General features: G+C 35.5%; 1 protein-coding gene across 3 annotated transcripts in view; it reads right to left on the bottom strand.

The window, feature by feature from the left end:
- Nucleotides 1-26,716, bottom strand: part of poe (E3 ubiquitin-protein ligase-like protein poe) — an 801,929-nt gene that overhangs the window by 241,461 nt on the left and 533,752 nt on the right. For all 3 annotated transcript variants that reach the window (XM_090405892.1, XM_090405894.1, XM_090405895.1), the window contains 2 exons: nucleotides 17,816-18,060; nucleotides 10,408-10,615 (listed from right to left, as the gene is read on the bottom strand). In XM_090405892.1, coding sequence (XP_090262018.1) covers nucleotides 10,408-10,615; nucleotides 17,816-18,060 — 453 coding nt within the window. The remainder of the gene's footprint in view (nucleotides 1-10,407; nucleotides 10,616-17,815; nucleotides 18,061-26,716) is intronic.

Raw genomic sequence — 26,716 nt, 5'->3', positions numbered from 1 at the left:
AATTAGTAGACTTCAAAGCAGTATTCATATACTAGAAAAGTGGCTGATGGACTGGAGGATTCAAGTAAACCCCCTTCTTGCTCTGGACCTTCCAAAAAGAAGGTCCAGAGCAAGAAGGACATACACTTATTAGGAGTCAAATACCTAGGCATGATACTAGACAAAAATCTTCAATTCAGCAATCACATAAAACACATTGGCTTGAAGACATCTAAAGCAATCGTGCAATTTTACCCCATGATCAACAGCAGAAGTAAGCTGGATATACGTAACAAACTACTTATATATAAGATGGTAATACGCCCAGTCATCACTTACACATCTCCTGCTTGGAGCCATACCTCGAATACAAATATTCAAAAACTGCAGAGGATACAGAACAAATGCCTGAGGATGATTCTGGATGCCCCATGGTTCATAAGAAATTCCCAGATTCACAGAGAAGTCAACATTCATTATATTTCTTCCCTTCTCCACAATCTAGCATAAAAGTTCTTCATCAAGGAAGATAATCATCCAAACCCGCTGATCAAACAAGCTTCGGACTACAATGACGTGGAATACTACAAATATAAAAGACCCAAATCAAGCTTATGCCCAGCAGAATGCAGCTAATCTCAATGCCCTCACAGGGCGAGCCTAGAGCTCAATAACATTCCACTCAAATAACCTCCCTCACAGACAAAGGGGAATATGAAAAGCATTAGTGCTTCACTCATCAAACCATGCAATGCTCTGCATTCTGCTTAGTATCACCTCTGGGTCTGACTCCCACTGAAGAGACCTCAATAAAGGTCGAAACTGGTCTGGGTAGTGACCCTTCCCATAATGCATAGCATTATACATGTCCGCAAGGAGATGTGCTTTGCATTATGGGATACTAAGGCAAGTGATGTGACGTCATACCACCTTTACCACAAGTTGCCCCAGTCCTGAAAATGCTTCAGGCACAAACTTTTTTTGCTTACACTTGGATAAAGGATTAAACAAAGCACTCTATATAATTTCTTGGTATCTTTAATTTATGCCATAACTTCTGTTAAATTCATTTACACTAGATGCACTTACAACTTCAATAGACAAACTGTTCCACTCATTCACTGCTCTCTGAGAGAAAAATATAGCTATCCTTTTCTTAATTTCATACAAACTTAACTTCCATTGATACCCCCCCTTGTCCTCTCCACATCTTCCATACAATGAAATTTTTCATTAGTCGATATTGTATATGTCTTTATAATATCATCTGTCCTCTTTCTCCTATTTGTCAGTGTCTACAGTCCACATACCCTCAATCTGTCCTCAAAATCTATATTCCATAATCTCGATATATTTTTTTTTGTTACTCTTCTCTGTGCCCTTCACACAGCTTTTTTATCTCCTCCAACCCCAGGAGACCATATTTGCACAACGTGGTCCAGGTGGTCGTGTGAAAGTTGTAAAGGTGCAAAATGATTTCCTTATCCTTATGTGTCAATATTCATTAATCCTTCATCAGATACTACCAGCATAACCCCATCAATATAATATGCCACAGAAAATCTCATCATGCCAAAGCATATAACTGTATGCATACTAACATTGAATTGACAGCCATTATCATTCGTCCACTGTTCCAGCTTATTCAAATCACTATGCAAGTGCTGTATATCAGTAGCATCCCTGACTGACATGCCTATCATCATCAGCAAAACAACTGAACACCTCTTGCAAGTTCCTTCCCAATATCATCAATGTATACATTAAACAACAATGGTGCAAGAAATTACCTCCAGAGAGCATTACTGGTCACCTTAAATCTGGCACCTCCCCTCCATATACTACTTTCCAACACCTGTCCTTCAGTCACCCATTTATTCAAATCAATAGTTTATATTCCAATCCCATACACTCCAGCTTATGCAACAACCTTTAATGCAGTATCCTATCAAATGCCTTGACAAAGTCCAACAACAGAGCAATCATTTCCTTAATTCATCTCAGCTGTAACGTTATTATAAAATATGAGTAAATTGCAAGAACATGATCACCCTTTAGTACCCATACTTTTCTTTGTAAAGTATAATTTGCCTGTCAATCAATTTTGACATGTGAGTTCAACTTCTCTAAAATCTTCACCATTACTCCAGAGATACTGATAGGTCAGTAATTAGATGCATCAGTTTTTGTAGTCATACAACAGGATTATCATACATTCTTTCCATTCCTGTGGGATCTTTCCTGAGCTGAGACTCAATTTATACAAATATATCAAGGGCCTAGCCAATTCAGTTGAATATTCTTTTAGCACCTGTACTGATATGCCTTCTGACCTTATTAATGAATTCTTATCATTTATGCAACAGCCATTCGATGTATTGGTAGCCTTGTTCACTAGGCTGATATATCTTAGTGAACTGAGCATTCATTATTTGAACAATTACATCTGCTTCTGACACAAGGTTACCTACATTCACTAAATTTATTCTTCCCCATTCATTTCTTATTTTACTTACAGCATAATGATAAAATTCTTTTAGCCTGCACAGCCACTTTCTTTTCATACTTCCATTTAACTTTTCTTACAATATTTGTAAATTTTTTGCTGTGCACTTTATATATTTCATAACTACACTTACCCTCATTCTATAATATTCCTTCCACATAATCTTATTATTATGGGTTTCTTGCTTAATAAGGTTGCACATCCATTTCACTTCCTTCCTATTTGTTTTTCAAACTCTAGAAACAGATACTGCCTCATTTAAGCACTTTTTTTTCAAAGCTTGCATGCTATATCCATTCCATTCAGTAAATAATACCATGGGACCCAAGATAGTATTTTCCTAAGTTTGTCATAATTTTCAGCTTCTTGGTTTAGCATATACTCTGTCTTAATTGGAATGTTCATATAGTTAGCTACTTCCCAGGACAGTATGATCACTGTCAACAACTGGTGATTCAACAGTCACATTCTTAAATGAGACCCATTCCAACACTATGAACAAATCTAACACTCTTTTACTTCAAGTTCCCTCTTTTACATGCTGTTTGAAAAAGTCACCTTGCAAAAGTTCAATAAATTCTCCTTCACTCCTATCATGAGATTTCTCTGCTACCCAATCAATGTTTGGATAAGTTAGGTAACCCATAATGATTACTTGTTTAGCACACAGCAGAATAATTTGGTGATGTGTTTCAACTTCCCCAGAAGCTGAACACCTCACCATATAATTTCATCCTGTTAGCCTTGACTTCACACCAAAGAGCCATAAGCTCACTGTAATGTGGGAGATTATTACTGTTATTGCTTTCATGAGTTGCTATCTAAAATGGACTCAAATCATTCAATATAATTAATAGTATCTCTACTCCTCTCCTATAACTTCTATCCTTCCAAAATACTATACACTTTACACTCAATTCCAGTTAACTACATCTGATTCTGAGCACCACGTTTCACTAATGCCAATAATCTTAGGCCAAAACATATTCACAAAGGCAAACCCAATCCTTTTGTTCCTGATGCTCCTGGCATTTTTGTATATTTCCATTTACATTTGCTTCGGTCAGTTTGGGCAACTTTACTTTCCATCCCCAGACATGGTCAAAAAGTGTCTGGGGAAGGACAAGATGCCTCAACCCAAAGTGTACATTTTCACTCCTTAACCTGATTGATATTCATGCCGAATGATATTCATATCATTGTGGACTATGAACTTGTTGGTGGAGTGGTTAGCATATCTATTCTCTATTGAATGGATATGTTAACCAGTGTGAGTTAAAATACCATTGTGGGGGCACAGATGCTTAGCAAATATCTTTATGCAGAGGGCAAATTTCATCATTTGGTATGAGACTATTATCCTGCTTAATGGAGATTTGAAGTGGCTTGAATAAGTTATATGTTCTAGAGCAGGATTATCAGATTATCTAATCCAGCGTTTCCCAAACTTTTCCTATGACGGAACACTTCACAAATCCTGAAATTTTCACAGAACACTTGGTTATTTTGTAATGTATTAATTAATAATTAATTGTTAATTTAGCTGATTTTTTATTATTAATTAATTAAACATCAATTAAACATAAACACCGTGAAATTAATTTGTACTGATTTTCATTGACATATCTCATTCCGATCACCAAAACTGTATAATATTATTATAAGTACTTATGAGTGAATGCAGACTTTTTCTCCTGTGTGCTGGTAGTTTCCCCCCTCCTTTTGTACATCCTGGAGATTGCTTTGTAGGCTGGTGGTGGATGACTCACTATCTGTTGCATCACGAACACCTTCAATAAGAGATTTCTTAATACCAAAATTAAACAAAGTTTCTTGTCTCTTATTCATATTAAAATTTAAATCTGCAGGCCTATTACTTTTAAAAAATCATGGCACTACGGTTTTGCAACTTTCACCCTACAATAAGAACTTGTGAAGAAAGTATTCAGTATTACTAGATTTGAGAACCGGATACAGACTACCTTGATCTTCAATTTTAGTGGAAAAATTTTCTTTATACTTCCTTGCTGATTGGTCTTTAACATTTGCAACACAGATGTTATTGCTTAATTTTTGAGAACAGAGGATACGCCACCCATTGTTGTAATCAGCTTGCAGGCAATTTTTATGATCGGTCATAAACAGCGGTATTCCCTTTCCTGATTGTTGAAAGATTTCGATGTGTGAAAATTAGCAATAATTCATGAATATTTCCACGTTTAAAAATACACGGCTTGGTCATTAACATTTGCTACACAGATGTTATTAGGCGTTCTGGGTCTGAGCTTTTCGAGATATTCACAAATATTATTCTCCTCAGAATATTTCAACTATAAAATATTTATTCATGAAAAGTGCTTAGAAAACTAAAATGACAAATTCCAGGAGAACTTCTCACAGAAACCTAATTCACCTTCTGCAGAACACAGTTTGGGAAACTCTGATCTAATCGTTTAACCATGAACAGTATTAATACTAATGTAATACAAGTTAACAGACTTTCATGGGTGAGATTCATATAATAACATCATAACAATAAAAAAATTAATGATACCATGGATTGTCCATATTGTAAATGTAATGAAAGGGTTAGGTTTTGGTAATTATTCACAGAAGCGCATTATAATATTAACACTGCCAGAAACACAAAATAAATAATTTTTATTATGATGATAATCTTTGGCAAATTAATGCAACCCATACTTAATGAGGTTAGGAGAGTGTGTCATAAATGATGCTGAGTCTAAAATGTTTCTCAGACCTATAGTGACTTTTGTGAAGAACTAAAGATCTGAGACCTATATTCTTTTAATTTTGTGTGGAGAAAGAATCCAGAAAATGGTCTACCAGCCCTGACTTGCCCTAATAATGGCAGAAGTACAAATATTATTTATCTAAAAAAAATATATATAACACCTGCAGAACCAAATATTCAAAACTGAAACCAGTAGTCTGGCTGTGCTCTTATATGCACACCATGCATTGCATAGCCTTTCCTCTGAAAGACTTGGTATAAACATGTCACTTCTCTCAATTACAGTCAGTCATCATGTTGGAGGCTTAATGGATTGTACAGCACTCAGAAAGGATTAAAACAAATTTAATACTTCCTATATTTCATCCTTGAAGATGTCTCAGTGACTAAGACGAAATAAGGAAGTATTAAATTTGTTTTAATCCTTTCTGATTGCTGTATACAATCCATTAAGCCTCCAACATGATGTCCTCACAGCACTTAAGCCTCAACACGCAGTCAGTCACTCATTCTCATCCTCTTCCACTACTTCTATGTTGCCTTTTCCTCTGCCTCACACTCTCAGCATTTGTTATTTTATTCATCTTTACTCATCATTCCATTTCACTCTTCATTCTCTACTTAACAGTCCCCAGGGGTTCCTGATACATTCCCAAGGGGTCCTCTATGAACTGGCAGTAGTGCCAAGAGAAGGGAGACTTAATAACATAGTTCTCAGATAAGGTCACAAGACCAAGTTTGCACTGAGATGAAAGTAGCACAAGAACACATAGTGCTTTTACTATAGTTGCAGAATGCTGTCTATGAAGGTACTAGGAGTCCACATCACTGTCAACACCCTGATCATATGTCCATTCACTCTAGGAGTAGGATTGTTCTTTGTTAAAGGTGTTGGAGTTAAGTGACAAGCACTTAACGTTGAGATTGTCAGCTATGATTATAATTTGAAGTGTCAGCGTCTATGCAGAATCATCAAGAAGTGAGTACAATTTTTCATTTTATTTTGCGTAATATGTAAAAGTAATATTTTCTTTTACATAAATTAAATTTTTACATCATCATCAAATTCCTGATATGTACTGTCAGGGGATACAGGATAACTGTGATAGTATTACGTGATAAAGTTACATCATTACTAACTTCCAATCAATAATTTTTTTCCAAATTAATCTGTTATCTGTCAAGATTCAAATGTTATCAGATCTCATATTTCTGTCTTTTAAGGTGCTTTTTACTATCAATCCATCTACATCTAGGTCTTCCTCTGGATCTTTTCCCTGTCAACCTGGCAAAGAACACTTGTTTTGACAATCTTTCCTCTCCCATTCTGTTTAAGTGACCATACTACCTGAGATTACTCTATTAACACATTCCTGAATGCTAACAAGGGCAAGTTCTTTCCAATTCTCCCCATTTTTAATGTGCCATTAATGCCATCTGTTCCCTCTACTAATCTTTCTCAGAACTCTCATATGAGAAGTCTTTGATCAAGTGTTTCATATCTAACCCGGCTCTTGGATTCATAAGTTAAAAATGGTTTGAACACTGTCTTGTATACAACTAATTTCTTTCTTATTCTATATAAATTTATTCAGTAGACTTCCCACCATACCACCTTTATTAATTCCGTTGTCTATTTCCATTTCTATATAATATAAAATTTAATATTTTATATTATATAAAAAATACTTTTTTTTTTTTTTTTTTTTAAATTTAAGGATAGATCATTGGATTAAAATGGCAGATTAGAAGTTGAGCTTTCTGAACCCCCAGCCTCACTATCTACTTCTACAAATGCTGAAGAAGATATAACTAACACATTAGACAGCCCTCTGACTCAAAAAAAAAAAAAAAAAAAAAAAAAAAAAAAAAAAAAAAAAAAAAGGAGAAATCTATTCCAGGGAAACTGGGAGAAGCTGTAAATAAGAAAAGAAAATATTAAGTATAGTTTCTGGAAAATTCCCATGTTACTCCTCTAAAACACTATTAATATAATTAACGGCTATTGTAGCCTGTTTTTGTTTAGGAGTGTCCCTTATTTTAAAACATTGGCTAACATAACTCAAAAAAGGGATATATATATATATATATATATATAGTTAGGGCATTATGGGCGAGTATAGAAGGCAATTATGGCAGAAATAAAAAATGTGGATAAAATTTTGTACATACCTTGTTTTTGGTTTAATGATGCCTTTTAAATCCAAGCTCCTTGGTTTATAAAGTTTATAAACTGGGGGAGGGGAGAGGGAAAGAACATGGGGGTGCGCTTTAGACACGGGAAATAAGTTAGGAAACCCGGGTTACTATTAATAATATATATATAAATATATATATATATTATTTTGTTGTGGGGAGGAAGAGGGAGGGAACGAAGGGGAAGGGTAACCTTATGTGGAAACTGGGACAAGGGTAACAGGGTGTGGACCGTTTCAGTCATCGTCTGACACCCCGTTAACCCTTGTCCCAGTTTCCACATAAGGTTACCCTTCCCCTTCGTTCCCCCCCCTCTTCCTCCCCCACAACAAAATAATATATACATATATATTTATATATATATTATTAATAGTAACCCGGGTTTCCTAATTTATTTCCCGTGTCTAAAGCGCACCCCCATGTTCTCCCCCCCCCCCCCCCCCGGTTTATAAACTTTATAAACCAAGGAGCTTGGATTTAAAAGGCATCATTAAACCCAAAACAAGGTATGTACAAAATTTTTTCCACATTTTTTATTTCTGCCATAATTGCCTTCTATACTCGCCCATAATGCCCTTAAAAAAAAAAAAAAAAAAAAAAAAAATATATATATATATATATATATATATATCCCTTTTTTGAGTTATGTTAGCCAATGTTTTAAAATAAGGGATACTCCAAAACAAAAACAGGCTACAATAGCCGTTAATTATATTAAAAGAAAATATGAAAAAAGTTATCTTTCTTTTGGCTTTATGGATGTTAGTAATTCACTTCATTGTTATGAAAAAGAACTTTTTATCAGTATTATGGGATGTATACACCAGAAGTTGCTGTATCATTTTGAGACTAACCATTCTGACTTAAAGGGAAAGGAATTGAATATTTTAAACATAAACGCGATGAACTATTAAAAAGTCAAAAATCGTTTGTTACAGTTTTTCAGACTAAGCATCTTATAGGGTAAGTTATCGTGTTGCCCAGGCTGGAGAAGTGCCCACAATAGCTGAGAAACTAATAAAGCCTTATATTGTTGACATTGATCAATGCATGCTGGATGAAAACTCAGTAAAGGAAATCATTACAGTATCACTTTCCAATGATACGGTAACTCATTGAATTAAAGATTTATTTGCAAACATAAAGAATAAGTTAATATCTCACCTGCAGAATTGCAAGTGTTTGCCTTACAAATGGACAATTCTACAGACATTGCAGGAACTTGCTGTTTAGTTTGTATTTGTTCAGTATCTGTGCCAACTAAAAATCAAATATCTTCTTTTTATGTGAATACCTGACAACAAATACAAGTGGAGTTGAAATATTCAGTATAGAATAATTTTTTTGGATCTCGCAGTTTATTCAGGAACAATTGTGATATTTGTACCAATGGTGCAAAAGCTATGATCAGTAAAACTGTTGTACCGAAGCTTACCTAGTATTATTATATTCTCCACTGTCACTGACTTGAAGTAAAAAAAAAATTCCAGTTTCACTAAGAATGTGCTTGATGAAGCAGTCAAAATCATTAATTTTATTAAGACTCGATCCTAATACATGCTATTTTAATATTCTGTGTGACGAAATAGGAAGTGTGCATAAAGCCCTTCTAGTACATACTAGAGAATGATAGTTATCTTGAGGAAAAGTGCTTGTTTGAATTGAATGCTGAACTAGCTACATTTTTCACGGAACACAATTTTTACTTGAAGGAAGGAGAGGCTGACAGAGAGAACATGGTTATTCAGACTTGGATATTTGGCAGACATTTTCTCAAAACTGAACGATATGAATCTGTCACTTCAAATAAGGCAACTGACTGCATTTGTTGCTAATGATAAAATTCAAGCTTTCAAGCATAAATTAGAATTTTGGTAAACTTAGCCACAAAAAAATCCACAGTCACAAACTTGACAGCTTCCTAATACTTCAAGGCTATTCTGATGGGATCAGTGATGATATTAACAAAAAGAACTCTGTATAATGAAATGTGCCAATATTTAGAAGATATGCATGATTCCACGCACCACTATTTTCCAAACGACAACTATGTGATGTTACAAAATCGTTCGTGGGTAAAAGATTCATTCAAAGTGCAAGACAGACCAACAGATTTTAATGCAAGAGATTATGAAAACTCATTGATGTGGCTCAGACTTACACATTGCAACAAGATTTTCAGAAACTACACTTCCTGAATTTTGGTACAGCATCAAAGAAGAATATCCTCAATTATTTGAAAGGCTATTAGAATACTCCTTTCTTTTCCAATTACTTATCTCTATGAGGCTGGATTTTCTTCATACACTTCAATCAAAACATCGCATTGCAAGAGATTGAATGCTGAAGTGGATATGCTAATCTAGCTGTCGTCTATTAAGCCAGACTTTAAAGAGATGTGTAAAAATGTTTATTTTTCATAAAGACTTTATTACAATTATTAAATAAAGAATTATTTTACAAAGTTATGTGGGCTGTATCAAAAATTGTTGATACAGCCCACATAAATGAAAGATCATCGGGTTCCTCAAGGAATTTTTAAGAATGTAAAGGGGTCCAGAGGGGAAAAAGTTTGAGAACCACTGTTCTACAAGCCTTGCATTTTTGTATATTTGTTATGAAAATTCAAAATAAATGATGATCTAGATGATGAAAATTCAAAATAAATGATGATCTAGAATCCTGGCCTTCACTAACATAACACTTCTGATACATTTTCTCATATTTTCACTTACCACAAAAGAAAACCTTTTGGGTTCAATGACAAGTATATTGAACTCCTATGTGCTCCTTACAAAGTCCCTGACTAAATTATTTGGACAATAATGTCTTGGCTATCACTGTCTGTTATCTACGGCATCATTTACCTGTACTATATATTTAACCAATATTAAGATTATTGTACAAAAACTACACCGGTATAACTTCTATTTTGAACAACATGAGAAAGCTATATAATGATATTAATTACCTGGTGTACTACAATGTGGAGGAGAAGGAATAAATACTTTCCGACGACGTAATCGTGGACGAAGGACACGAATTAAAGCTTGTTTAGCAGCAAAACTTACTCTTGTATCTTCAGAGAGTAGTAGTTGGACATATAATTTGGCTGCTAATGGAACATTTTCAAGATCACAAGCAGTGAAAGCATGGATAACTTCTACTAGAGCATGAACCTAAAACCAGAAATATTAATTCTTAATTAACCAAAATCATTAAGAATATCTTTAATAATAGCATTAATTTAATAAGCTTAACTGCCAAAAATAAAAAGTGACTTTAGTTTTGTATAGGTATAATGTAAATGAAGAGAAATTATCTCTACCTAAATCCTTAATAATGAAGCTCACTATTTTTTGACATTGTAAAGACAAATTTAAGGGCTAAATACAAGTTCAAAAAAAATAAATAAATAAATAAAAATAACAATAAAAAAAAAATAAGGGCATGAATATTTTGTATAGGGAATCATTTCTATGTCTCTCAGTTGCATATCTTCTCAGCCAAGTGGTTTTGCAGAAGGAAAAAATCCTAGTTTCTAGTAGTAGTATTTAAAAAAAAAAATAAATAAAAAAGTTGCCTCCATATGAGACTGGTTAGCTATTAAGGATTAAAATGCTTAGGAAAAGTTTCTTCTGCTGTTGACAGATGTGAGACGAGCCCAGATTTTTAGAAAAAATGAAAAATCTTATCATTCTATCTGAAACACTAATGTGACCCTCTGTTTTGGGATAAGTCCTATCAAAGACAAATTCCATCAGCAAAGAGAAATATGTAATAGTATGCAACATTATCACTGTATTCATGTGTTAAACCTATTAATCCATTACAAATTGTACTATAATCTATAAATTCTTATTTGTACATGAAATAAGAGAATTTGTTTTTCCTGAATAGTTATTTTTTTTAATTAGCTACTCAAGAGTCAATGCATATGAAAAGAGTTGACTAGACCTCTCAAAGCACTGGACATGACAGAAAATAGCAGGATGTACCATTCCATATCATGCACTTCTAGTTGTACTGTAAATAAGAATGATCAGAAGAAAACAGTTATACATACACTGCAGTACAGCAAAAAGAAAACTTCGCTACACTAACAAGGCATCTCATATTACAGCAAGATAACCACCTTCTCAGGTGTATCTGCAACATGCATAAGGGCTACTAAATTTAATTTGTCAGTCCATCTAGTAAATATCCCAAGATATTTCGACTCTTAACAATAATATTTAACAATTCATAGAAATGATGAACTTACTACACACATTTTAATATGATTATCTCATTGCATTATCATCCGAGTGAACATGCAAAAAAAAGATGGATGGTTACATGAAGCAAAAATGGAATGAACAGATATTACAGTGTAATTTCTTTCTACCACTCTATCAATTATGTGATATTTTTAGGAACCTGTGGGAGAAACTATAAACATAGCAGCAACCAAACTATATACACCCAGCCAATCCTTTGGTCTAGCCACCACCACCCACTGTATCTGAGTAGCCAGCTTTCTCTCTGGTCATTCACTGCATGTCATGGTGGATCACTTCCTCTTTTTGCGCTTCACCACCTCAGGGCTCTGTTTTATCATCTATTCTCTTTTCCTTGTACTTAAATGACCTACTTTCAATCACCACTAATCCTATTCACAGTTTTGCAGATGACAGTACTCTCTATTCATCCTACTTATTTGACAAATCATGTAGTAGTCAGACATCCCAAGCTTCAAGATCATCTATAATGAGCACCTTCAGCAGTAATCTGAATACCATTCATCAATGGGATAAGGACAATCTGGTCATCTTCAATGCTACCAGAAGACAGTTTTTTTTTACTCTCATAAAAGGGATCTTAGCTCACCTATCCTTACTTTCAGTAATACACAAATCATCAGACTGAATCAGATCTCTCTGCTTGGACACTAACATTTATCTCCATTATATCTGTATAACCCTATCATATTAATAACATCTTCAGCATCCAAAAAACTAGGCAATCTCTTCCACTCAAAATGCTATTTTACACCCACTCAGCCATCAACTTTATACAAATCTGAAATCGGCCCATCCTTAAAATACTGGAAGTTCCCCCCCCCCCCCAACTTGGTTAAACTATAATAAATTTAGTTTAATCCTTTATCCAAGTGTAAGCAAACAAAGCTTGCGCCTGAAGTATCTTCAGGACTGAGGCAACTCGTAGTAAAGGTGAAAACCTTTACCATGAGTTGTCACCAATACTTCCACCTTAGTATCACCACCTCTGGGTCTGGCTCCCACTGACAAGACCTCAATAAAGGTCGAAACTAGCCCTTCCCTTAATGCAGAGCATGTCTGCAAGGAGATGTGCTTTGCATTATGGGAGATACTAAACCACCTTTACCACGAGTTGCTTCAGCCCTGAAGATACTTAAGGCACAAACTTTGTTTGCATACACTTGGATAAAGAATTAAACTAAATTTGTAGTCTACCCAAGTGGGGAAAAAACTTCCAACATCCTTCTCTAAATCCAGAGTAATTTAATAATAAGGTGGGACACTTTTTGGCAACTCGTATAGGTAAATATGACTTCTCCATTACTTCCACCTTAGTATCACCACCTCTGGGTCTGGCTCCCACTGACTAGACCTCAATAGAGGTCGAAACTGGTCTGGGTGGTGGCCCTTCCCTTAATGCATAGCATTATACATGTCCGCAAGGAGATGTGCTTTGCATTATGGGAGAACTAAGACAAGTGAGAGCTCAGTCCAACTTTACCACGAGTTGCCTCAGTCTTGAAGATACTTCAGGTGCAAAGCCTATAGTACATTTGTACTGTGGGTGGACTAAGGGTTCTTTTTTCTATTTTTATCAATTTAATATTTTTTTGTAATTTTTTTATTTATTTTTGCATAGTTCGGAAACCCCGCTTTAGAGACCAACATGGAACTTTTTCAAGATACTTCAGGCCTCCAATAAGAGGGGTAGTAGTCTCACATTTGGCAAATAAATTCATCTCCCACTTAAAGACAATAATCACAAACATCCATCCATGCCCATGGCAGGATTCGAGCCCATGACTTGCTGGTTGCACATTGGGTAGCCCAATCCAGCAAAATATCATATATTGTACATTATTTTATACACACACACACTATTATATTATACAAGGTAGGTTCCAAAAGTTTCTAGAGTGAAATACAAAATTCGCACCAATTTTAAAACGCTGCGCATGACAGATAGCACCATCAATGAAAAGGTCAGCATACCTGTTTCAACTCTCTACCTGTGAGAGAGTTGAAACAGTTGAATGAATGTCTCCAACATTAGTTGGAGACATTCATTCATCTAACACATAGCATGCTAAGTGCCTGTAATGTTAAAAATTGAGTACTATGCTGTGATGAAGTTTTTCACCAAAGAAGGGCTTTCTCCCAGTGCTATCAAACAACAACTGGATGGTGTTTATGGGGAAGCTTTTCCACCATAAAGGATTGGACTAAACAGGTTTGTCTAGGAAAAGAGAGGGTATCGAAGATGATCCTTATGATGGTCAGCCTGAAGAAGTGATGACTGAGGAAAATGTCTCTCTTGTTGAGGCAGAACTACTCAATGACAGATGGCTGAAGCTCAAAGAAATTCCAGCAAGGTTGGTGCTTTCTATAACAACCGTCTTTTGCATCATTCACAAAAGGTTTCACATGATGGTCAGTGCAAGGTGGGTGCCTCGTCTTTTCTCGTCAATTCAGAAGGAGCATCATGTGAAATGTTCTTGCAAGTTTTTAGAGCTTTACCAAGGAATTTTTTTGAAAGTTTTTTAAACTTTCAACATCTTTCTCTAAATCCAGAGTAATTTATTAAAAAGGTGGCACACCGTTTGGCAACTGCTATAGGTAGAGATGACCTTACTAATGCTTCTGCCTGGTATCTCCACTTGGGCCTGGCTCCCACTGAAGAGACCTCAATAAAGGTCGAAACTAGTCTGGGTAGTGGCCCTTCCCTTAATGCATAACATTAGACATATCTGCAAGGAGATGTGTTTTGCATCATAGGAGATACTGAGATAGGAGTGATGTTAGCTTGCTCCGCCTTTGCAACAACTTTCCCAGTGTTGTACCACCTTACCCCAGTCCTGAAGATACTTTCAGGTGCAAACTTTGTTTGCTCACACTTGGATAAAGGATTAAACTAAATTTATTATAGTCTAACCAAGTGAAAAATAAACTTTCAACATCTTTCTCTAAATCCAGAGTAATTTATTAAAAAGGTGGCACACCGTTTGGCAATGCTATAGGTAGAGATGATCTTGCTAATGCTTCTGCCTGGTATCTCCACTTGGGCCTGGCTCCCACTGAAGAGACCTCAATAAAGGTCGAAACTAGTCTGGGCAGTGGCCCTTCCCTTAATGCATAACATTAGACATATCCGCAAGGAGATGTGTTTTGCATTATGGGAGATACTGAGATAGGAGTGTTGGTAGCTTGCTCCACCTTTGCAACAAGTTGCCCGGTGTTGTACTACCTTACCTCAGTCCTGAAGATACTTTCAGGCACTTACGTGTTTACATCGATGCTCACACTTGGATAAAGGATTAAACTAAATTTATTATACTTTGCCAAGAGGAAATCAAAGAGAAGTGCTGGAATCTATTGTCACTGGGGATGAAACCATGGTCCTATATTATGATCCTCTTCCCAAAAGGGAATCCATGGAGTGGTGCAGACCAGGCAAAGCATGCCAAGAAAAGCCATGGTCACTGAGTCCACCAAAAAGATCATGTAAAATCTCTTGTGGGGAAAAATAGAAATATTTTTCGCCTATAACGATTTTACATGGTCCATAAAATACTTATAATTAAAAGTGTATGTAACCTACTGTAATGTAATAAATTTTTGTAATATAATAATAGAATAAATGAATGTAGAACCACAAGCAATTGTAACTAAAAAGCTCAGACAGGATTAGGCTAGTAAACTGAAGGTCAAACAACAGTCTGAAAGGTCACCAGATTATGATTTTGCCACCAAAACCTAATGTAAGCATGGGTAATAAGGGTGCTTCCAGTAAATCTTGGATTTTTTTTTGTTGAAGGAAGGCCAATGATATAAAAGGCAGATATTGAGGGGCAAAAGGGGCTCTCACTTATTTTTTGGTTCCTGTGGCAAGCTTTTCGAGGAGTCGCAGTCGCACGAGCAGTAGTTCTGGAGATCATGGGGAGTTTGCTGGCAGTATTACAAGATATCCTTCCGTGAAATTCTTTGATGAATGCACCGATCTATGTGCATGCTGATTTGTAGCCAACAAAGTTCCTTAACATTGACGAAAACATGTATTAAAGTTACAAGGAAGGAATTTGCAAGACTACAACCACCGGATAGTACCCAATCATAGCCGTTGTGCAAGAAAAAGAAAGGAGCCAGTGGAATTTATCCTTAACCCTTTTGGATTCAGGACTGTACATGATATAGTGAGCTTGTAAGTAGACTGCTTTATGTTAATAGCCTAGATTGTGTGTACAGATGGTAGATGTTGATTCTGTTTAACTAATGGCATAATGTGTTTGAAGAGGTCAGAAAGCCGAACATCAGTTCGAATGTGTATAACAGAATACTGTAGACTTGAATAATGCTTGTGTTACATAATGCTTAGAACGTGTATAGTGTAATTTTTTAATTGTAATGAGAGTAAGGTTATGTGTGCTAAAATCCATCCACGTGTTTAATAAGTTGAGTGTAAATAATTTCTTTGTCTAACGCTTTAAGTGAATTGTTTTAATGAATGTGTGGAGAATCTGACATGTGATATGTCCTATTTACTTTTGTATATAAATTGTGTTAGTTAGAATAAACATGTTTGGTTTTGTTAATAGCTTGCTTGATCTTTGTTAGATCAATGCACACTGTCTCATAAAAACAAATCGAACCTGTGTGACCTAAGTAAAGTAACAGCTACGACTGATTAATTCGGAGTTGCTTGAGAAAAAAAATTGATTTAAGGATTATCATACATGCTTAGCTAAAAATATTCTCTTCTATGTAAAGGAAAGATAGAAAATTCTTTTACGCAATCCTTAATGGTGCAGTCGTTACCAAAAAATAAATTTTTAAGGTTTAATACATTTGAATTATAGCAACATAGATTAATTATTTGGTCCCATCCAGAGGCTTTTCCCTCAGTCTACAATACTAGCATGTGTGTGATTCTATACTTTATGGCCTTGAAAAGGGGGGGGGGTAAAGCAAAGTAGATTACGAAAGGAATAAAGTCAAATAATAGTATTATACGTGAGTTCGAGATTGGAGCATATTGAAAGAAATAATACCGTATACCATATCCTAAGACCGCTTGCAGGCTGTATAAGAATAGACAAGATAAGAAACGAAGAAATAAGAAAACAGTTATCCATAATTAACATAACAGAAGACATCACAAACTATAGAAAGAACTGGAAAAACTACATAGAAAGAATGAATGAGGACAGATGGCCAAATATAGCATGGAAATATAAACCAAAGAGACATCAATCAAGAGGAAGACCCAGGAGGAGATGGGCAGAAGACTTTTTAAATCCTTGAAAACGTTACGGGCAAACAATTGCCTAATACAGGAAGCCAAAAAGAAAAAGAAATCTGAAAATGCATTTCATGCATTTTCCAAATCTTAAAAATGCATAGTGTCAAGAGAAAGCTGTTCAAAACACTAGAGTTATATGTTGCAAATGGAACATTACATATACTTAATTTTTACAATTTCTATAGACATCCAACCATGAGAAATATTTTTCAAATAAAACATCATACATAATGTACACTATTAAAAGATTCAAACAGTAACAAGCAGGTCGTAATGCAAGAAGTAACATTCAAAGGACAAAGTTGAATCTGAATGGTATTCAAGAGAATGAGATTACAAATATAACTGGAATACAGCAGCATGGAAAAATTTAAGATAGGAATGAATGGAGGATATTTTTTTTCGGGGGGGGGGGAAGGGAGGTAGAGAAGTCTTTGTCCAGCAGTTGCCGAAAAATGGCTGCTGCTGATGATTTTTGTTTTACTAAGCTTGTGTGCATTCTTAAAAATAAGAAAGCATATATCCTATTCTGAAAAAAACATTACTATATAAAGTGTGAAGCCTTTAAAGGTTCACTCTCCTTCAAAGTTCATATATTATTTGACTAACACACATCACTGTTGGCAATAAGTTAATTTCATGGAATTCTAAGATGGATTTGCAGTGATGTATATTTCAACAGTGAAAGTAATAATAAGCTGCAAAAGAAGTTTATACATTAGCTTCATTTTCAAGACACTTGTTAAACAATAAGGGCATGATGAAAGGCTCTTCTAGTGGACATAAAGTAATAGAAAATTAACAGAAAATAAAAAGCTTACCGTGGCTTCTACATGAACTAATGCATGATGAGACACAGGAGCAATAGCAACGTTTTTGGGCTGTAACTCATGCAGTCTCCAAAATGCTTCTGCAAGCTGCATCATAAAATGACCACTACCAGAAGATTCACCAGGTTGTTTAGGACCACATAAGACAGAATGTTCTTGAGTAGTATCAATTTTATGCAAGCAAACTGTATCACCGTTATCTTCATTTTCAATATCTGTTACTTCTAATGTATGGTCTATGAAAAGAAAATGTTTTATTAGCAAAATATAATTTCTACCAATTTAGAATATCTGTTAAGACTAAATTGTTAAAACAAAATTTTGATGAAGATAAGTTCTAACAATTATCAAATATCCACTTCAATAAGCTCTGCTCTGTATTTCATGGACATCAATAAAATATCCTTAAAACCGAATAAACTGCATGCTAGTTACAATTTATGAAGCTCAGCAAGATAATTCCTGCAGAAATGAATAATAAAACTGCATTAAGTATAAGGCAGTAAGTCAAATAGTTTGTGGACAGGATTAATCTAGTAGTAGTAGTAGAAGCTGAAAGGCAAATGCTTTCAGCATATGAAGCACATCTAGAAACTAAGTTCTGATTGTGTATGCTAGCACAAGTGGCAAGAGTGGGGATGCATTTGCACAATGATGTTGCAGGAGTCAAGAAGCATGTTATGGGCATATTGTCATTTCTCAGTCTGTGTTATAAGTTTGCCACCATGCTGTAAAATGAGTACAAAAATTTAAAATCTTGGCAGTTGTGAGATATGGTGAGAGATTAATTTTTTCAATGCCAAAAACATTCACCGGATTGAAATTCATCGACAAGTTAGTGAAGTGTATGCCGTGAGGTAGAGAATCATGAGAAGATGGTGTAGGAATTCAGTGAAGGGAGGATCATCAATGTACATGATAAAGAGACCAAACTGACTGCTCATTATTAATCACTTTCAATCTGCTTAAAAAAGCTATTTACAGCAAGCAGCTGTTAGCACAAAAAGAAAGATTATTTTCAAATCAATAAAGGTTAAACAAGGCAAACTAATAGTACTCGACTTTTTTAAGCTACATTTAAATGTGTTCAGAACAACTGATTGGGCTTACAAGAATATCAATATCTTGGAAAAGAAATTAAACAATCTTTGATTTCCTGATGATATTGTCATATTGTCAGAAGACTCAGTAAGTGATGGGGGTGGTAAACGAACTGAATAACACAAACAAACTGCAAGACTTGAACGTATTTTACAAAAACCATGGCTAATCACTCAGAAATTCCTATCTTGCTGAATGGTTTCAACACTGAATATGTGACAGAGTATACCTACGTAGGACACTGATGTCCTTCAACAACCGATAAGATCTAGAAATTCAGTCCAATGGATGATAACTGATCTGCCCATTTCTCTTAAAAGAAAGAGTTAATGGATTTCATTTTATTGTTCACATTAACATACGGTGCCCAGACTTGGTTTTTGACAAAATAACTTAGAACACAGCAAAGAGCAATGAAAAGAAGCGTTTTGGAAATTAAAGAAGCACAGAAAGTTAAAACTGCACACATTAAAAATATCTCAAAAACAGTTTTGCCACGAGTTGCCCCAGTCCTGAAAATACTTCAGGTGCAAACTTTGTTTGCTTACACTTGGATAAAGTGTAAGCAAACAAAGGATTAAACCAAATATACAATTGGTAGCATAGCCAAGTGAAAAAACTTCCAAAAGCTTTTATGTTTTATCTACATTTCAATTAATAAAATTAGTATATACAATATGCACATAATCTATAAAAGGTAATAAATATTAATGCTCTGTAAAAATTAAAAAATTAAAATAACACGAAATCTGACTGATAAACTGTCATCAGTGAGCTCAGTCAACTAAAAAGTGAATGATGGTTAGTCTGCTACTACATGTAGAACTCAGAGGTGTGTCTTCTTATCCAATAGGAAGTGTGTAAGAGGACTATGACCTACGCAGGGCTGTGCAAGAACTTTACTATGTATAAACTAGACTGCTGCAGTTAATTTCAGGCTTGATTTGATAGAAATTATTGTTGGTCTCTCTATTCTATGATGAGTGCCACTGAGATAAAAGTTGAGATATCAGTGTGGAACAAGCAGGTGGTAGAAACTTGAGAAATGAGCTGACCTAGGTGCAGTATCTGCAGCCTCATTTCCCTTAATCCTAACATGGCTTAGGATTCAACAGAAGCACACATCCAAATGTACCTCCCATAACTCAGAGAGGACATGCTGGATAGAAGAGATCTCCAGATGTTTATGTACTTTAAGCCAAGCTCTATGGTACGCAGCTGAGCAGTAAGATTGTAACACTCCAGTGGGTTATGAGCAGATATTATGTTGTCTGGGAAGACAGCAGAAGACTGGTGCCTCTGATTTTGAACTGCAGTGAAGAGGCTCAAAATTAGAATACCCCATCCTATGAGCTTCAAAGAGCTGCTGGTAGGCAAAGGAAGGAGAAGAATGTTTACATAACTTGCATAGAGAACAGTCAGATGGTGGTAGTATACTTGATTGTATTGTGTCTCTACAATATTGTCTACCCTAATATCTAGATCTTCTAAGAGTGTTTGTGTTCACAAATAAAAAAAAAATGATGATGTAGAGTAGATCGATGAGTTCTGTATAAATTCTCCATTGTTGATTAAAAAAAAAAAAAAAAAAACCAGATGACAACAATTGGCATCATAGTGACAAGGGTGGTTCATTTGCTTTGATGTAGAGACTTAGGATCAGTGAAGTTCAAAATGCTCTAGTTGCAATTCTTATGGCTTGATGGTGGATAGAGTTTGGCCATCGCAATACTTCTTTGGCAGAAGTATAGACTTAGGATCCATAATCAAGTTTCAATCTGATCACGGTATGGTACAAACAGAGTTAATAAAATCTGCCAGTATTCCAAGAAATGGAAGATAGGGTGCAAGGATGTCAGTGCTTCACAACATCTTGCATGTGTGAGGGAAAGAAACTAAGTGTCAAATACAAGTTACAAAAAGCTGGTTGCAGGCAACTGGAATTAAAGCTTGTCTTAGTCTGAGTTCTGAATCAGGATGAAAATCAGGTCTGTGGCAAAGATACACAAACTGTTTTTGGCTAGGAACATCACAATCTATTACAAATGTCCATTTCCAAAGATGATCAACAGCTTGCTTCAGTTGCCTCTCTGACCCTCACATTACATGAATCAGAGAAGATGGTCAAGTCATCCTCATAAAAGGCATTACTTACAGATAGAGGAAGTTGTTCAGTAATTGAATTAACCTATATTTCAAAAAGTGCGACACATAAACCTGAACCACTCTCTCCCAACCCTATACCCGAGAGGTATAGGGTTGGGAGAGAGTGGTTTACACTTTGACTTGGAAGATTCAATCGAAGAAAAAGTTCTTGATAAAAAAAGAGGGAGGTTCCCTTAAAGACCAAAATTGTACACAGGTCTTTCAATATTCCAAATCTCCATGCAGTGCCACATACTTTTTCCATTTCAGAGAAAACTGATACTACTAAGTGTTCATGTTTTAGGAAGGCATCTGTAATGAATGCTTCCAGTCAGACCAGATGTTACCGAGTGATATTTGTGAAAGCCAGACTGTGTTCTGGGAAAAAAGACTTTCTCTACATAAACAATAAAAGACGAGAGTTAACCATTTTCTTCAAGATCTTACCCTGGCTGCTGGTCAGAGCAATTGGCTAATAAACTGTTCTGTTGGAAAATCAGACCCTATTTGCAAATGTCCATTTTCAAAGATGATCAATAGCTTGCTTCAGCTGCCTCTCTATGACCCTCACACTACACGAATGAGAGATAATAGTAAAGTCATCCACATAAAGGACATTACTTATAACAATCTCCAACAATCAAATTGATTGTAGTATGGTATCTGCATTCAATTATTGGGATTTTATGGATCCATAATTAGCTTAGGAATAGCTTTTCTGAGGTTTTCAGAAACACCTGTCACAGAAAATTCTGTTGAACAGATACAGAAGCTGATAAGTTGGACCTGAATGTTATTTGGTCCGACAGCAATTGGGTGACATTTAAGCAAAGCAGCTTTTATTTCTTCTTTTATGAATGGCTTCTTATAATCTTTCAGGCTGTTTAAAAAGAACACAATTTGGCATGTTTCTGCTTTATGCTTGTTCAGAAAGAACAAGGAACTCCAGAATATAAGATATTGCTATGTTTTGGCAATTATGCATCCATTACATTCAAGGATCAAAGGTTGGTGGGTGAGTGGTATATCTGCCCCTCTTTTAGATTTTATCTCTGAGTACTTTGGTGTTGGGTGATCTGGTTATAGAGAATGTGTTCTGGATCCAGGATTCCTTTTGGCTCTGATGACAAATATATAGCTCAAGCACATACACATTTGAAAACAGAGTTTTTGTTGTATGGTATCTGCAGAAAGTTTATTTTTCACTTGGTTAGAGTATAATAAATTTAGTTTAATCCTTTATCCAAGTGTGAGCAAACAAAGTTTGCACCTGAAAGTATCTTCAGGACTGGGGTAAGGTGGTACAACATCAGGGCAACTCATTGCAAAGGTGGAGCAAGCTACCAACTCTCCTATCTCAGTATCTCCCATAATGCAAAACACATCTCCTTGCGGATATGTCTAATGTTATGCATTAAGGGAAGGGCCACTACCCAGACTAGTTTCGACCTTTATTGAGGTCTCTTCAGTGGGAGCCAAGCCCAAGTTGAGATACCAGACAGAAGCATTAGCAGGTCATCTCTACCTATTGGAGTTGCCAAATGGTGTGCCACCCTTCTTTAATAAATTACTCTGGATTTAGAGAAAGATGTTGAAAGTTTCGACCTTTATTGAGGTCTCTTCAGTGGGAGCCAAGCCCAAGTTGAGATACCAGACAGAAGCATTAGCAGGTCATCTCTACCTATTGGAGTTGCCAAATGGTGTGCCACCCTTCTTTAATAAATTACTCTGGATTTAGAGAAAGATGTTGAAAGTTTATTTTTCACTTGGTTAGAGTATAATAAATTTAGTTTAATCCTTTATCCAAGTGTGGCAAACAAAGTTTGCGCCTGAAAGTATCTTCAGGACTGTTGTAAGGTGGTACAACACCAGGGCAACTCGCTGCAAAGGTGGAGCAAGCTACCAACACTCCTGTCTTAGTATCTCCTATAATGCAAAACACATCTCCTTGCGGATATGTCTAATGTCATGCATTAAGGGAAGGGCCACTACCCAGACTAGTTTTGACCTTTATTGAGGTCTCTTCACTGGGAGCCAGGCCCAAGTTGAGATACCAGGCAGAAGCATTAGCAGGTCATCTCTACCTATTGGAGTTGCCAAATGGTGTGCCACCCTTTTTTAATAAATTACTCTGGATTTAGAGAAAGATGTTGAAAGTTTATTTTGGATAAAGGATTAAACTAAATTTATTATGGTATCTGCAGAAGATAATCCAAGCTTTATTCTGACTTTTTTTTTCTGCTGTGCAATCAGCATTCCATCATGATTTAGAAGAAACGCACCAGATATTTGATTCTGCAGCACATGATTGCTGCAGAATCAAATTCTGCTGGGGAAGAGAAAGCGGAACTGTCGGTTTGCTTGATTTTCCATCCTGATTGATATTCATGATGCATATGGCTGCCCATGCAGAAAAGTGGATGGAAAATTATCACTCCCATAAGGTGTTGTCAAGTTCTCACTTCAATAGTGGGAACAAGGAGGGTAAGTCAAAGTTAAATCAATGGCAGCGTAGGTTTTGGTAGGAATATGAGAAAAGGTGTTGCTTCGTGGGTTTCAAGAGGGAGAGATTATTGTTGTTGAGCATACAATCTACAAACCTTTCTCTGATATTAGTTCAGGTACTACCCCACACAGAATGTTGTGACTGTTTAGATCCCCAATAAAATGTAAAGGGGAATGATAAATGCAGTATTTTGTCATCAAAGTCATTCAGAAAAACCTGCACCAAGATGCACTGTCAGTCAGATGGTAAATGCTTCGATGTTTGCAACAAGTGGAACTTGCTGGAAGGGAATACAGTTTCCCACAAGGATGGTGACTCCTCCGTGGGCAGGTCCACTCCACATCCTGTCCTTCTGAATGATAGGTACATTTTGTGAAGCGGGATTGTCATGTGACTTAAGTATGTTTCCTGCTGGCAAAGGCACAATGATTTATATTTCTACAATAGAACCTTGATGTCACAGATGTTTTATCAGAATCCATAACAATTCCATTGTAGAAGAGTTTTCATTACTTATTTCTCACGTAGTGAGCTCTTATTTTCATTGGACTTGGAGTTTTCCCTCTTTTTGGAGAATTGTGGATGGCCAGTGTCCATTTCTCTTTCTAAGTAAAAATATCCAAACATTGTTGAACTGGACATCCTCCAGGGCATTAGGTACATTAACTGTTTCATCTTCTTGTTGGGGAAGGAATGGAGGTATCCACCCAATCTATTAATAGATCTGGAGGAATATCCTCGATTCTCTGAGTTGAATGTTCTTATTTTTTTCATAAGCAAATTCTCATTTTGGGGGATTTTTTTGGAATATCATCAGGAGTGAGCCCATATCAGTTTTTCTCTTTGATATGTTCTAAAGCAAGCATATCATACCATTCAGGAATAATCCAACTGCGAGAAGACGAGATAGATGTACAGGTTAAGGTCTCTACTGACACTTTCTTTACAGTTGCCTTCTCAGCATAACAGGGTTAATTAACCACTAGATGTTGCTATATTTATCTGTTTATTGTACAATGAAACCTGTGGAAAATTCATGACTAAACAAACACATGTAATAACCACAGTAATAAGTTTTAATAAGTAAATATTTCATCCTAAGTATCTTAGCACATTGTCAGTACATTTAATTCAAACAATACTAGGAATAACATGCAGTTAGGGCACGTGATTACAATGGAATCCCAATATGTGTGCAGTAGCGTGTTATAGAAGTAAATTAAAATATATCTGGAGGGGGGGGATTATAAGATAACATATATATATATAAAAAATTTTAAATTATTTTAGACAATTTTGTATGACAATTTCCCATACTTTAGGAATAACAAGAACATCATTACGGTTTAGATTTGGTCTGTAAAGTAGGGTTTCAGCACTTCCTTAATATAAACGTTCATGTTTATATAAAGATCTATGTAGAAGTTTGATCTTTTTCCAATGGATCCTATGGTTTGGGTTTTCAACTCCGTGTTGTGTGAGGCCAGATTTCTGCGGTTTGATAAGACGGATATGGTCTTGATGTTCCAAAATGCATTTATGAACAGATCCACCTGTCTATCCATAGTAAGACAATTTACAGGAGCATGGAACCTCGTACACGCCAGGTAGCATCAGAGGTGAGAGTAACAAGTTATAGATCTGGTTGATTAGTTTGTAGGTAGTAGCAAGTTGTATTTCTTCATAATTTTTGAAAGACGTTCGGAGATGCCTTTGACATAAGGTATGGGAATCTATGGGCTTGTTCTTGTCTAGGTTGATGTGTGTGGGTAAGTGACTGATGATTTTTGAGTTGTTTTAAGATTGTATCCACTAAGTTAGTATGGCTGTATTTTTTATTATTTCCAATTCTTAGTTTAGAGATTCTTTAGAGGAGCAGAATCTGTGTGCTCTGGTTACTAATGATTTAATGATGCCAAATTTTTGAGATGGATGATGAGCAGAAGAATTGTGAATGTAGTGACCTGAAAATGTCTATCACAAGCCGACATTTCTCCTGAATGTTCCAAATTGTCCATAAGGATATATGCATTGCATTATGGGATACTAAGGCAATTGATGTGAAGTCATTAACCTCTATATACAAGTAGCCTAGTCATGAAGTGCCGCCACGTGCAAACCTTGTTTGCTTACACTTGGATAAAGGATGAAACCAAGAATATTATTTCTTGACAACTTTAATTTATAGTATAAATAAGTGAAAATACTTTCAATATGAACAGTAGCATACTAAATACAAAAATTATACTCTCTTGTCTTGTTTATTGCTTGCATATGCCTCTTTATTTAAGGATTTATAAACATAAAGGATATAAACTTTCAATACATGATGTCAACCAAAACTGATATTTTAGATTTCCTCACAACCAGATAAATACTTGGAGTTGGTATTAATAGCTAAAATTTTATACAGATGTGTTGCTTGCCATGCCCTACATTAATTAAGAAGAAGAAAAAGAATCTGAAATGAGGGTTCCATAAAGTAATGTTGAAGGTTTCTTAGTACGTATGTAAAAATATCATTGCAGAGAAAGGGAATTCAATATTCATTTATTACCCTTAAATTTCTTCAAGTTATCAAAAATTTAAGTTCAAATATTACAGTAATTAATACCTTTTGGATGGAAATACCTAGGTATGAATCCTGCCTAGAATGTGATGAAACTTTATTAAGGCTTACTAAAACAAAACTATGAGATGACAACAGCTAACAGAAATGATATATGTGGTGGGATTTACTCATAGATTTAATACAGTAATAAACAAAACTTCGACAGATTTTGTTGTTTGCCAACTAACAACTTTATCACAAAGATTCTAACAATAACATCTGTTTTAAACAACTGTTGTTAGAATCGTTCAGATTTTGTTTTGTATATTCTTTAGTATATTTATTTTCCTGATGATGTTATTTGGCAAACAGCGAAACAAAAGGATGTTTTGTTTATTACTCTATTAAGTCTACGAGTAAATACCTGATACGAAATTTTCTTATGAGACTTTTCAATTAAAGGTGAGTCAGATACGGCAAATCTCTCTCTCTCTCTTTTGCTTGGAAATGCAGATTTTTCATACCACAAACCATAAAAAAACACAAACAATTAACAGAGATATACTATCTGATCAGAAATATTCAGACA

Source organism: Typopeltis vanoorti, chromosome 15 (assembly GCF_054136105.1).
Source record: "Typopeltis vanoorti isolate ZY-2024b chromosome 15, IOZ_Tvanoo_1.0, whole genome shotgun sequence".
Classification (NCBI taxonomy): Eukaryota; Metazoa; Arthropoda; class Arachnida; order Uropygi; family Thelyphonidae; genus Typopeltis; species Typopeltis vanoorti.
The sequence above is the reverse complement of the archived record's forward strand: the minus strand, read 5'-3'. Positions and strand labels throughout refer to the sequence as shown.